This window comes from Manis pentadactyla, chromosome 9 (genome assembly GCF_030020395.1).
Source record: "Manis pentadactyla isolate mManPen7 chromosome 9, mManPen7.hap1, whole genome shotgun sequence".
Taxonomy (NCBI): Eukaryota; Metazoa; Chordata; class Mammalia; order Pholidota; family Manidae; genus Manis; species Manis pentadactyla.
Genome location: NC_080027.1, coordinates 125,951,813 through 125,964,987, shown reverse-complemented (window position 1 = coordinate 125,964,987; position 13,175 = coordinate 125,951,813). Strand labels below are relative to the sequence as shown.

General features: G+C 55.5%; 1 protein-coding gene across 3 annotated transcripts in view; it reads right to left on the bottom strand.

Annotated features, from left to right (window-relative positions):
- CACNA1S (calcium voltage-gated channel subunit alpha1 S) overlaps positions 1 to 13,175 on the bottom strand; it is a 62,710-nt gene that overhangs the window by 36,262 nt on the left and 13,273 nt on the right. For all 3 annotated transcript variants that reach the window (XR_005029676.2, XM_036909482.2, XM_036909483.2), the window contains exons 3-10: positions 10,623 to 10,762; positions 8,977 to 9,119; positions 8,648 to 8,800; positions 6,285 to 6,490; positions 4,873 to 4,976; positions 2,996 to 3,141; positions 2,513 to 2,594; positions 610 to 770 (exon numbers count right to left, since the gene is read on the bottom strand). Coding sequence is in view for 2 of the 3 variants with exons in the window: in XM_036909482.2 (XP_036765377.2) it covers positions 610 to 770; positions 2,513 to 2,594; positions 2,996 to 3,141; positions 4,873 to 4,976; positions 6,285 to 6,490; positions 8,648 to 8,800; positions 8,977 to 9,119; positions 10,623 to 10,762 (1,135 nt within the window). In the remaining variant the exon portion in view is untranslated. The remainder of the gene's footprint in view (positions 1 to 609; positions 771 to 2,512; positions 2,595 to 2,995; positions 3,142 to 4,872; positions 4,977 to 6,284; positions 6,491 to 8,647; positions 8,801 to 8,976; positions 9,120 to 10,622; positions 10,763 to 13,175) is intronic.

The following is a 13,175-nucleotide window of genomic DNA, read 5'->3' as shown; positions in this document are numbered from 1 at the left end:
CCCCGGATCACCTGTCTCTGCACGTGCTGTCCCCCTGCAGGGATTCCCTCCTCCCTGTGGCTGCCTGGCGCTTATCTACCTTTCCTTAAGATCCACAGAACCCCAACATCACCTGCCCTGTAATCTTTCTCTTGCTACCTTCAATTCACCTCTGTCATTGCCCGCCTTACGTCGGCATTATTTATTAATATGTCTTCCCTTCTGACCAGGTAAGCTCCCTGAAGCCAAGAGCAGTGCATTAATTCTTTGTGCGTCCTGAGCTCCTTTGCATGCTTCACCTATAGTATATATGTGACAAATAGTTAGTGAAAGATTGCTGTTGTGGGAGGGGAATTTGAACTTGGATGTTTGAAGTTCTAAACTACTGATAATGTTTATGTCCAGTATCTATAATTTAATAATTTGCTCTGACACCTGGACAAGCACCTGGAGGTCTCCCCATGTGTTGTCAGCAGTAATGCCATGAGGAGGAAAGCATCACCAGCCTACAGTTTCTAGAAAACAATGTCACTATCTAACTGACCTCTTCTGCGAACTGAGGTGCTACTGGCTGGCTCTGCCCAACTCTCCCATCTGTCCTGTTCCTGGCCTCATTCTGTTCTGTCTCACCTTGCAAATGGGTCAGCCAGAGAGGCTGGTTGTGGTGCTCTGAGGCGATGGACAGGGTGTTGAGGGCGACAATCAGGATCACCAGCCAATAGAAGACCCTGGACTTCACCACCTCATGGCACTTCCAGCGAAAGACGCGGTTCCACCGCCTCCAGTGTCGGCTGGGAGAGGACGCAAAGGAGGATGGAGGCAAAAAGCTGCTTTACTCTAAGTTCCCACCTTCCCGACGTTATGGACTGCAGCCACACTTAGTCTGATCACCTGCCATCCAGCCACTTGAGAGATGCCAAGGGCATGAGCTGCAGAGCCAGACTGATTTAAAATCTTGCATCTAATTAGCAAAGCTGTTTGTCTTTCAAAGGAAAATAATGACAATGCCACAACCTCAGAGGGAATAGAGAGAATGCTAGCATAGTGCTTAGCGCTGTGCCTGGCATGGAGTAGGGGCGCCACACATTTTCATTAAAGGAACACACGTCGCCCATTATAAAAGCAGTTCTTTAGCCAGTTAAGAATATCTGGTGCTGGGGAAGGTTTCACAGTCAGCACAACCTTTTGGGAGAGCAACATGGCAGTGCCTGGCAAGGTTTAAAATCTATACACCCTCTGGCCCCGTACGTCTTTTCTAGGAATCTGCCCAGCAGAAATAGTCATACTTATGCACAACTGTTCCCTGTGGCACTGTTTGTATTGCCAAAAACTGGAAAGATTAATCAAATATATTATAGCACATCCATACTGTGGAGTGTTTTATATCCAAATATGTACCAAAAGAAGATGTATGAGCTATCAAGGCAGGAAAGGACGAGAAGGAAACGTAAATGCATATTACTGCGTTAAAGAAGCCAATGTGAACAGACTACATACTGTATGGCTCCAACTACATGACATTCCGGAAAAGGCAAACCATAGAGGCAGTAGAGAGGTCAGTGGCTGGCTGTGAGAAGTGGAGGGTGAGTAGGCAGAGCACAGAGGGCCTTCAGGGCAGTGAAAATACTCTGGATGACAATGACGGATACATGTCAGTACACATTTATCCAAAACCACATCATGTGCAACACTAAGAGTGAGCCTGATGTAACCCACGGCCTGGTGATGACATGTGTCCACTGGTGCATTTGTTGATAACGGGGGAGGCCGTGAATGTGTGCAGCCAGGGGCATATGGGAAGTCCTGTACCTTCAGCTCAGTTTTGCTGTGAACCTTAAACTTTTCCTTAAGAAGCCTTTAAAAAAATGTGTGTGTATGGATAAAGTTGACCTCAACAGATAATTTGAAGTTAAAATATAAGTTACTAGATAGTATGTGTATCATATTCATTTATTGGTCAAATATTCAGCAGCACCTGTATGCTGGGCACTGTTCTAGGCTCTGGAGTGACAGTAGTTACATAAATAACCCCGTTATGTAAGAAGCCAAAACAAAAACAAAAAACCTGGTGTGTGTGTGTGTGTGAGATGAAAGCACAGGAAGCGTCTTGGAGGGATACAGATCATCACCATGGTCACCTCTCTGCAGGCAGGGGGAACCTCCATCTTATCTTTGGTGTGGTTCACTGTTGTTTGATCTTTCAAACTCACAGCCATGTGTGAATGTGTGAGGGAAGGAGACGAAGGCCTGGAGCTGGATGGACCCTGTGTCCGACCCTGGGCACAGTTCCCGGCACTGCCCTCTGCGGCGCGCGTCTCCCCTCGTCCTGCGCGGAGTTTCCCCGGAACGTCCTGCCCCACCCACTCCGCTCTGAGCCGAGGGCAGCAGCCCAATGTGCTTGCTGCCTCCCGGGCCTCCCAGTGTATATAAACAGGCCACCCGCTGAGTGCCCTCTGATGGCACTAGGGGGATGGCACCATGTCTCCAGGAGCTCGGGGCTGGGAGGACCCCAGGGAGGTGGGCAGGTACTCACACAAACTGGACGATTTTGTTCAAGCCCTCGATTTCATACAGGCTCTCCGTGTCAGAGCCGCCTTCATCCAAAGACAGCCTGCCTGGGGACAGGAGCGCACGGTGGGCCCCTCTGCAGGCGACACACCTAGGCCAGGCTCCCCTGGGAAAGAGTCTTTTGACTGGAGGTGCCTGTGACAATGGGGCCTAGTGGGGCTGGAGGCCTCCCTGTGCTCCTGAGACCCAGATCCCCAGGAGCCCAGGAGCGCACATCTGAAGGGGGGTGGTTGTGGGCGGGCAGCGAAGTCCTTTGTCCTTCCGGAGGGGCCTGGGCACACCCGGATGCCACCATTTCGAGGTGCAAATCACTCCCCCTCTAAGGGCCTTGGTTTTCTCATCTGCAAAACGGCAGTGTTCCACCTGCTCGGGCCCCACACTGCGGGAGCCGACCGCGAGGGCCGATGCAGGGTGGGAGGGGACGCCGGCCGGGGCCCCGGGCACGAACCTTCCCTCAGGTCCTCAGCGTCCGTGACCTCGCCCTGCGTGATCCAGCTCATGTAGCCCCGGAGGTCCTCCTCCAGCTGCTGCTTCTCCCGGAGCTTCTGGAAGGTGCCCCTGGACTTGGCCTTCTCACGCTCCTTGGTGAACTCCCTGAGGTGCAACCCGGGCGGTGGGGAGGGGAGCAGGAGAGAAAGAAGGGGCTGGGGGAGGGTCGAGCTTCCCAAGGACAGAGAGGGCACGCTCTCTGGCTGGACATGCCCCTCCTCCGGTCAGGGCGCCATCTGCAGCCGAGGGGCAGCCTCTCACTCCCTCTCCATCCCCCACCCCCAGGAGCGCCTTGGAACCCCCGGGCTTCTTTCTCGTGTCCTTCTCATCCCAGCTCATTCTCTCCCGCCCTAGCTGGGGTCACCCTGGACACTAGCGATGACTGACAGGACAGCCCACTGCTGTGGAATCAGCCGGAGGATCTCCGGTGCTGCCCTGACCCTTCCAGTGGCCTTGGGAGCATCGCTTCGGGCCCTAAGGCCTGGAGGAACCCGTCCTGGGCCAGGAAGGAACCAGCTGGTGACACCGGAAGGTCAGGGCCACAGGGTCAGTGGAGGTCTGCAGACCAGCAGAGGCGGCCCTTGGCCACACACCGAGGGCCAGACAGGGGGCTCTGAGGAGGTGGGACTGGGAGGCCAGGAGGGGGCTGCTCCAGCCCTCGGCACCGTCCCAGGGGCAGGCCCCAGCCAGGGGCTCGTGGCCGTGGCACGCCATGGGACCCTCCTCAGACTGATGCTGTTCGATGCGCAAAATAAAGCCATAGCTTTACAAAGGAGCTAATTATACTAAAATGTAGTTACTGAAATATAAAGAAATTGTAACAAAGCAATATATATGCTTTATTGACTCATTAACTAGCAAGATCCAGGTGCAGGTCCCATAATGATCATCATGTCGAAGTAGTAATGAGTGTAATATTTGCAACAGCTGTAATGTGACATGTGCCTTCTGCTGGGACAAGCCACAGACAGTGCTAAATTCACTGTGACTTGTTACCCACATTCATAATGAAACTCTCAGTTTCAGTCAGAGGTAATGGACGATAGACACCAGTTTTTCCTATCCAAGTTCACAGACCCCCTGAATTTGACCTACAGAAGCTGGGATTGCTTCTGAGGTGGTGTGATGGGATGGGGAGAGGCTGGTGGTCACTAGGCTCCACGCTGGGGCTGGGATGGAGCTGTCACGGAGAACAGCCCTCACTGACAGTGACTGACAGTACTCAGCACTTCTTACGGGCTGGACTGTGTTCTAAGTACTTTGTATGTATTAATTCATTTAATCTTCCCATCATTTAATTCTGAAACAGGTACTGAAATTTCTCCTATTTGACAGATGTGGACCTGAGTCACAGAGAAGCTAGGCAATTAGGCAAAGGTCACACAGCCACCAAGCAGTGGTGCAAGGATTTAAACTTGGGCCTCTAACTCCAGGGTCTGTGCACTGAACTGAAGGTCTTACTGACTCAGTGCTGGGCATCAGCTCACACACGTCCAGGGCAGGAGGCTGGGGTCCCCGGGGCTTTGTTCATGGGGAGGGCGGAGGCAGAGGGACAGAAGGAAGCAAGGATGGAAGAAGGCTTGAGGAGAAGGGAGAAAAATCGAAAGCTGAGCGGCTCCTGACGGCATCTTCTGTCTCTTTCTTGCTAACCAGGGGGTGCGCTCTGGGCTGAAGGGGCCCTGGGGTGAAGGAAGCTCTGACCCAGCCCCCCTGTCCGGCCCCACCCCTTCCTCCCCCACTGCCTCTGCCCCCTTCCCGCTGTCCTTCTTGCCCTCCCCCCCCACCTCCTCCTCCCCTCTCTCCTCTCTCTTCTCAGCCACCTTTGAACCTCCTTACCCGCTCAGGACACCCAGGACGAGGTTGAGGATGAAGAAGGACCCCAGCAGAATCAGGGTGACAAAATAGATCCACGGCCACTCATTCCCAATGGCATCGTTGACCTGGTCCAGACAGAGGTGTGAGTCCCAGCCCCCAACTTGAGGCTTAGGTTCCCTCCCAGAACTGGCTCATTCCCACTCCACCCAGCCCTGAGGGACAAGGAAGGGGCCACTGGGGCCCAGCAAGGGACCTTTTCTCACTCGAGGACTGGGCCCCGGAGCTGGAAGGACCTCCGTGGGGGGTCGTGCTGGCTGCCTACCTGGCCCGGGTAAGGCCGAACCATTCCTCCCTCCAACCGTCTGCCTCCCTGGCTTGACTCTCCCAGGGACACAATCTCCAGCTGGTTTCTTTCCAGCCAAGATGGTTCAGAGTGGAAGAAACACGGAAATGTCTTGGCCTGAGCTTGGCCAGCTCCTCCCTGAATGACCTGTGGCCCTTCCAGTCCCCTGACACCTCCGAGCCTTGCCCCACCTGAATGATGGACGATATTTGCATGCTCCTCATAGGCTGATAACAGAGGGTAAGTGACACATGTGGCCATCCTTTGAAATACTTTGTTCTCATAATACCAGCTTATAAGAACTGTTCTTACAAATCCTTTATACTTGCAAAGTATTTGACAGTTTTACAGCGTTTTCCCCCACAAGCAGTGCCATATCGTGGTTGAGTTCTGATCAGAGTCACATGGATTACAATTCAGTTCTTGGATCAATTGTTCATTAGCTCCGTAACCGAGGGCAAATAACTGAACCTCCCCCAGCCTCAGTTTCCTTACCTATAAAGTGGGAATGATGCCTTCCATTGTTGGACGATTAAATAAAAAATGCAACCTGGTTCTTAATAATCCCAAATGAACCACATACTTCAACAAGAAAACTTACACGGAACTGGCTGGGTGCCGGCACTGTTGTGACTCAGCTAACCTCTCACTGACCCTCATAGCTACCCTAGGATGTGGGTACTAGTTTTTATTTTACAGACAAGGAAATTTGTATCTAATCATATTTATATGGGAAAGTGGTCTTGCCTGGCGGCAAAAAGAGAAACTCAAAAGGTCCTTTATCTCGAGAAATCTGAGATTCTAGGCTCTCAGGAGCGAGACACTCCCAGGCTTAGGGAAAAGGTAGGAATTGAGACCAGAAGCCTTGGCCCTCCTGGTTTCCGCTCCCGTACCCGTCCTGGTCCTGCACAGGCAGGCTGTACCTGGGGACGGCCCTTATGGGGACCAGAAGGGGGCCACACACCTGCGGGGGGTTCCTGGGGAGGCGGGAAGAGCAGGGGTGCTCAAGCAGTGATGGGCAGCCTCCCCCACCCCCACCCCCAGCGGGTGGCGAAAGGGGATGGCTCCGGCAGGCGCAGGCCCGACGCACCCAGTAAAGAACGTCTGTCCAGCCCTCCATGGTGATGCACTGGTACACGGTGAGCATGGAGAAGCCGAAGTTGTCAAAGCGGGTGATGCCGTGGTTGGGACCTGGCCAGCCGCCCCGGCACTCGCTGCCACTGATGGTGCACGGGCGCCCCGAGCCTGTCCTGGCGCAGGGTGACGGCTTCTCGTTCTCCATGGTGGCCACGATGTCTGGAGGCAGAAGGCGGCATGAGCTCAGACAGCAGGTGTAGGTGGACAATGATGGGAGAACAGTAGTTCAAAAGCATTGAGTGACAGGTCTATGCCACACGCTGCTGAAATGCAGGGGACTGCTCCGCACGGGCCATGAAGAGAGACGCGTGGGGCCAGGGGCCTGGCGATGGGCACCTACAGGCTGTCTGAGTATGTGGTGGCCTCCAGGGCCTCGCCGAGGGTCGGCTTCTGGGGTTACCTGTCCTGTGAAGAGCAACTGGTGAAGCAGGTGTAATGTGAGTGCCACCTGTGCCCACAGCACTCTAAAAAAGGAGGCAGCTGCCTGGCAGGAGTGCTCATGTTCTGGCCTAGAGCTCTGCCTGGGGCCGGAACAGAGATGCCCAGGGGTTCTGGGCTGTTCCTGACGTCGGGCTTCAGGGGCCTCCCCTTGGGGAGCGTTCCCAACAGACCTCGCCTGCCGACTGTCCCCTCTGTGTCCGGACGGTGCTCTTCCTGCCTCATGAATCCTTCCCCTCTGACAACCCCCTGACGGCCGCCTGTCCTGGCATGTTTTTGTCTCCTTTGGTGCTCAGAGGTCTGGTCAGCTCATCAGAGCTGCAATGCCCTCCCTTCCCTGGGTCTGCCACGTTGTCTCAGTCCCCAGAGAGGGGAGCTGGAGACCATCAAGGTCCTGCAGTCTGATGGCGCCCGACCCGTTCAAGCCAGGGAGCCCCCCACCCACAGGGATGTTTGGGTGCTGCCAATAGCCCTGGCCCAGAACTCACGAGAGTGCTGGAGGAGACCTCCAGACTGGCCTTGAACTTGTGTATAGGAAGCCCCTCCTGATGTCCTGATCATGTTTACTATCAGAGATCATTATGGGGACAGGAAGAGGCTGCAGCGGGAGGTGACTGGAACACAGCCACTGAACCCTTTGTCAGAATGGCTGCTCTGAGCCGGGTCTGGGCCTTGGGCCGCCTGCTCCCTCGTCGGAGGGCCCGAGGGCGGGAGGAGAGAGCCCTGAGGCAGTGGAGGTCCACGTGGTCCTGCTGTCCTGCGTGACTCTGGTGAGCTAGATGCCAGGGCTCCAGAGGGAGGTCCCCTCTTTCTTGGGCCACATCCAGGTCCCTGCAGCCCCGGCGTCGTTAATGCCCCGCCGAACACCCGCGCTCTTCTGCCGCTTGACGGCAGCGAGTCTCAGAGTGCGGGGCATCCGCCTGGTCAAAACTATTTTCATCATAATGCCAAGACATGATTTGCCCTTTGCTCTCCCACTCTTTCACCGAGTTCAGGGCAGCTCTCCGGAGCCGACGTGACACGTGATGTCACAGCAGACCAAAGCAGAAGCGGATGTGAGAACCCAGTGGACTTCTGTTCGGCCATTAAGGAAATTTAGACAAAACTTAGTACCATTCTTCTCACTAAATATTTTTTACTTGGGAAAATATAGTTACTTTTCTGCAAGAACACATTATTTATGTTTGTCTATAATGGGTTTATTTTATTGTTCTTTTAAAATTAATTAATTCATAAGACATTTTTCTCAGTTTTCATTTCTAATGTCATCATGTGAATATCATAGAAATGATACTCATTTCTAATATCAACATGCAAAATCCATGTCAGCAGAAACTCTTTGGGGTCCTCAATAATTTTTCAGAGTGCCCGGGGGTCCCAAGGGCATACAGTCTGAGAACTGCTGGTCCAGAAGGCTTAGCTCGGGTCCCCCGGGCCCAAGGCATGTCACCTCTGACCGCCCTACAAACGGCCCCCCTGGCTCCCGGGTGCTCTCCCGAGGTCCCGCGCAAGCCCCAGTCTGGGGCGCCTGCTCCGGGGGGGCTGCTCAGACGAAAGCGACAACCACGGCTACAAGGCAAAGCAGACACAGACTCAGGCCCACCCTGAGCCCGCACCTCCGCCCACAGCCAGCCCGGAAGGCCAGAAGGCGCCACACCGACCACGTGCGGGCGCTTCAGAGCAAGCGTGGGCAGGCCTCTGCGCGCTCCCCTTGGGCACCGTCCTTCCTCCACTTCCCCTTGCCCCAGAGAAACCCGTTCCGAAGGTCAGCAGGCACGGGAAGCGGTGACAGCCTGGGGCTTGTTCGCGGCGGAAGCGGCACCCCCCTTGGGGTTGCCCTGGCATCTGTGCCACCTCCCCAGCCCCCAGGGAGCTCACCTGTCCCAGTGAAGTAACAGGTCTTGTGCATCTTGCCCTTGAAGAGCTCCAGCCCGATGATGGCGTAGATGATGACCATGAAGAGGACGAGCAGGGCGATGTGGAACAGGGGGAGCATGGCCTTGAAGATGGAGTTGAGGACCACCTGCAGGCCTGCAGTGGGTGGGGCGGGAGGCGTCATCTCCCCCCCTGGTCTCGCGGCCCACCCACCACCACCACAGACCCTGGGAAGCCTTGGGGGCAGAGGGGTCGGAGGGGGACCCAGAAGCGGGCAAAGGAACAGTGTGGGAGGGGAAGAGGGGCCTGCAGGGGCGCTGCCTGCCACCCACTGGGCACCCCTGACACCAGGCGGAGGGGTCTGAGCACGCGGAAGGCCCTCAGGGCCTTGACGTCCAGGCCAGCTCCCTTGCTGCTCATGGGGGCTGTGTTGCTCTGGATGATGTTCACCTGCTCCAGGATCACGGTGAAGACCCTGAAGCGGGGGGAGAAGAGGGCCCGGCTGTCAGATGGGCCCCTGTGCTGGTGGGCTGGGGCCCAGGGCCGGCGGCAAGGCCTGGCGAGGGGTGGCAGGTATGGCCCACCACCTGCTAACCGAGCTAGCAATGCCCGCCTCGAGACTATCATCAGGAAAGATTCTGAAGCCATGTACAGACTCCGTGAAAAGGTACTGGATACATGCATGGTGTCTGCTCTGGGCGCTGAGGGGAGGGCTGAGGGACGTGGGCCACGGGCTTACAGTCCCCAGCCTGAGGCCTGAGTGTGCCCCACGGTGGGCCGAAGTGACCAGCAGCCCCTCATCCTGCGGGGTGCCCAGAGGAGAAGGCCAAGCGAGGGCCCCTGTGGGTTTTCCGCACGCTGCTCTCTGACAGTGCCCTTTTTTTTTTTCTGTGTAAGAACATTTATTTGTACTACTGTTTTAGGACAGCGCCCTTCTATTTTCTTTCCTGCTCACCTCCTCCTCCTCTCTCAACTTACTCCCATTTCCATTATCCTCCCATTTCCATAATCAACATCATATTTATTGCCTAGGTTTGAATAATCCTACTGCCACCGGCCTGCTGTGTGACCTTGGGTGAGTTTCTTGACTTCTCTGAGCCTTAGCTTTCCTAAGTGGAGATAATAAGAGGAGAATTAAATGAAATGTTACACGTAAAGCATACAGTAAGTGCCTGATAAGTGCTGCTGTTACATTAGGTGACGGTTATTAGAAGCCAGGTTACAGGCTGAGCTATTGGCACCTCCAAATTCATATGTTGAAGCCCTACTCCTTAGGACCTCAGAATAGATTATCTTTGGAAATAGGGCCTTTAAAGAGGTAATTAAGTTAAAGGAGGCTGTCAGGGTTGGTCCTAATCCACTGTGACCGGCATCCTTAGAAGAAGAGGAAATTCAGAGACACACCAGGGGTGCGTGCGCACAGAGACAAGACCTTGTGTGGAAACATGTTGGGGGCCCCCAGGAGAGGCCAGACCTGGTAACACCTCAACCTCGGACTTCCAGACTCCAGCCCGTGAGAAAATTAATTTCTGTTGTTTATGCCACCATCTGCAATATCTCGTTACGGCAGCTGGAGTGCATTCATACAGGTCTCTAAATGTCCATAGAACCCAAATAATAGGTGCTCCGTGTAGGTCCATGAATGAATAGATGATAAAGATTAAGACATCTGTGAACATCCAGAAACTGCTGCACACTGGAACCACACACATCATCTCTAATTTTGTGTAATGTGAGAAAAATAAGGACCTCATAGGGCCTTGCTGGAGAGGAAGCGGCTGACCTGCCAGGGGACAATCATTTTCCGCCAACACTGGCGGCATCCCCGTGGAGGCCGGGCCCTAACGGGCTGCTCCGTGGCCGGGCTCAGCACACGGCGGGGGCCCCTCCTGCCTCTGGAATGCTGGTGGACATAACGCAGGGCACGGGGTCCTCAGAGACCCCCTCTGACCCCAAACCCGCCCAACTTGGGCCTTACCCCAGAAAGACGATGGTGAAGTCCAGCACGTTCCAGCCGCTGCGCAGGTAGGCGTCCTGGTGGAACAGGAAGCCGTAGGCGATGATCTTCATGGCGGCTTCGATCGAGAAGATGATGAGGAAGAAATACTCCAGTTTCTCCTGCGGGGACAGGGGCATCCCACACTGCTCTGCGCCTCCCCACTGTGCCCTGCCCCGGCCTTTGCTCTCCCCCTACCCCACCCCCGTTCCCCCAGTGTGCCTGCCTCGGGACATTTGCACTCGCTATTCCCTCTGCCTGCCATTCCCCCACCGCCCTCTCACCTCCTGCAGGTCTGTACCCAAAAGTCAGCCCCTCCGCGGCCCTCCCTGGCCGCCCAAGTACGATCTGAGCCACACTAATCACGCTATGTTCCTCTTCCCTGCTTCATTTTGTCTTCTCAGCACTTATCCTTAGCTAAAATTACCATATATTTTTTATCTTGTTCATTTATTATCTTAACCACTAGGACAGAGACTTGAAGTATGGGGCTTTTTGCTCATTCTTTTTCATTACTCCACTTCCAGGGCCCAGGACTGGAGGAATGAGTGAATGGTCCAGGCGGCCCCCAGACTGAAGGCCCCGGGGGGTTCCTGGTCTGGCACCTTCTTCCCCAGCATCCTCAGGACTGACGGGAGGAGGTGGCAGGAGGCATTTCTCAGAACTCAAGCTGGCCCTCCTTGGCTGGTCAGGCCTTTAATAAATTGTTCTGTAACCTCCCTGCCCACCCCAGCTGCCCGCAGGGAGCCCCTTAAAGGGGCCCAGCTGCATTAACCAGGACCAGGGGAATCGGGTTCTCTGTGCAGAGAGGAGGCCCTACAGGCGAGGGTCGAGGTGTCAGCTCAGGTGCTCCTGCAGAAGGCCTTGCTGGCTCCGCCCACTCCTTCCTGGTGGCCCGTCTCTGGCCAGTCACCCTGCCCCTCCTCTGCGCCCAGACAGAGCTATTTCTAACCGAGAGAGCAGGTCCCTTCTGTCAGGACTCCAGGCTGAAACGGCTCTCCTTGCAGCCGTCTGAACCCTGGCTTGGCGGCTTCCAAGAGCCCCCCACCACCCCAGCCAGGCCTCCCCAGACAAACCCTCTCTCCTGAGGGACTACCAACGCTGCCTGCTGCATGGACGGCCCCAGCATGCACAACTACAGGAGGCATGTGTGTCGAACTTGGCTGGCACTGGAGTGGCCAGTGAGGGGGTCTGAGCCCCACAATCTAAGCCCACCATTAGCCACAAATGTCACCCCCCAGCGGCCCCCAGCAGCACAGGATGTAGGCGTGATCACCCTGTGGGTGCAGAGCTCCTTCATTCTGGGTAGAGCCAGATCAGGGACTGGCTGCCCCATTAACGATCTGGAAGATAATTCATTTTGCTTCCAAGGAAGTAGGTGTGGTCCTAGAAAACTCTCCACTTGTCCTGCAGAGAATTTCCCTGAGAGCATCATGTCCCCTTCTACATAGCGGGGTAACTGAGGTATACAGGGATGAAGCCTGCTTTCCTTAACTTTGCCGCGCCTAATTCCTTCTACTAATTTGTAATCCCAAAGCTTTCTTCTTCTTCCAGAAAATGATAATGTATGATTAAAATGCCAAGCCATGGCATTCTCAGAAAGGGCCTACTGAGAAGGCTTCGTGTAACGCCAGGTGGGAGTCGTGGGGCAGCCTGCTCTCCCTGCCCAGCGGTGAAGCCAGACAGCCCCGGGGAGTGGTTCCGTCTCGCTGCAGGGCAGGGTCCCCGGGAGTCAGACACAACAGTAAGGGGCAGGCGTGGGGAGGAGAGTGAACTCAAGTCAGCACCTACATTTTTAAGTTGCTGCAACCCCAGGTACCAGACTGGAGAAGTGGGGTTGAGGGGTAGGAAAACAGGGCCCAGAATAGTTGCAGCGCTCACAGGCCGGGCGGCCTGCCATGGGTGCGTGTGCAGGAGGGCTCCCCACACCTGCCAAGCCCGCCCTGCCCCCGCCTGGCCCCGCGTGCACTTGTCGAGGGCTGTGGGCCTGGGAGGGGCCCACTCGGGTTCCACAGCCTGTTAGCTCCAAGGCCCATCTGCACCACTTACCGCCTGCCCCAGGTTCTATGGGTTCCCACTGTGTTCTCCTGGTTTTGACAGAGCGGTTGTCTGAGGTCACATCTGCGGTGGCCCACCAGGGCTGGCCTGTCCTACCCTGAACTCCACATGTTCAAACCGGACTCCTGAGCCCGCCCTTCCTCATGGGTTCCTGTCTCGGCCAGTGGTACCCGGTTGCCCAAACTGGAGACCCAGGTCTTCCTGAACTGACCCCACCCTGCCATCCCACTGACTCCTGGCACTGGAGTGGCCAACGAGCGGGTCTGAGCCCCACAATCCAAGCCTACTGTTAGCCACAAATGTGGCCCCCAGGACATAAGGGGGCCTGCTCCACGTGTCCTCCAGAGCCCCGGCCTGGCCTGCTCTCCCGATTTGCAGTCTGCTGCTCTCGCCGCCACCCGGCCCTTCTCTTCATAGATCTGACCCCTTCCTTTCCTGTAATTCTCCGCTGGCTCCATACTGCTTACCAGGTAAAAT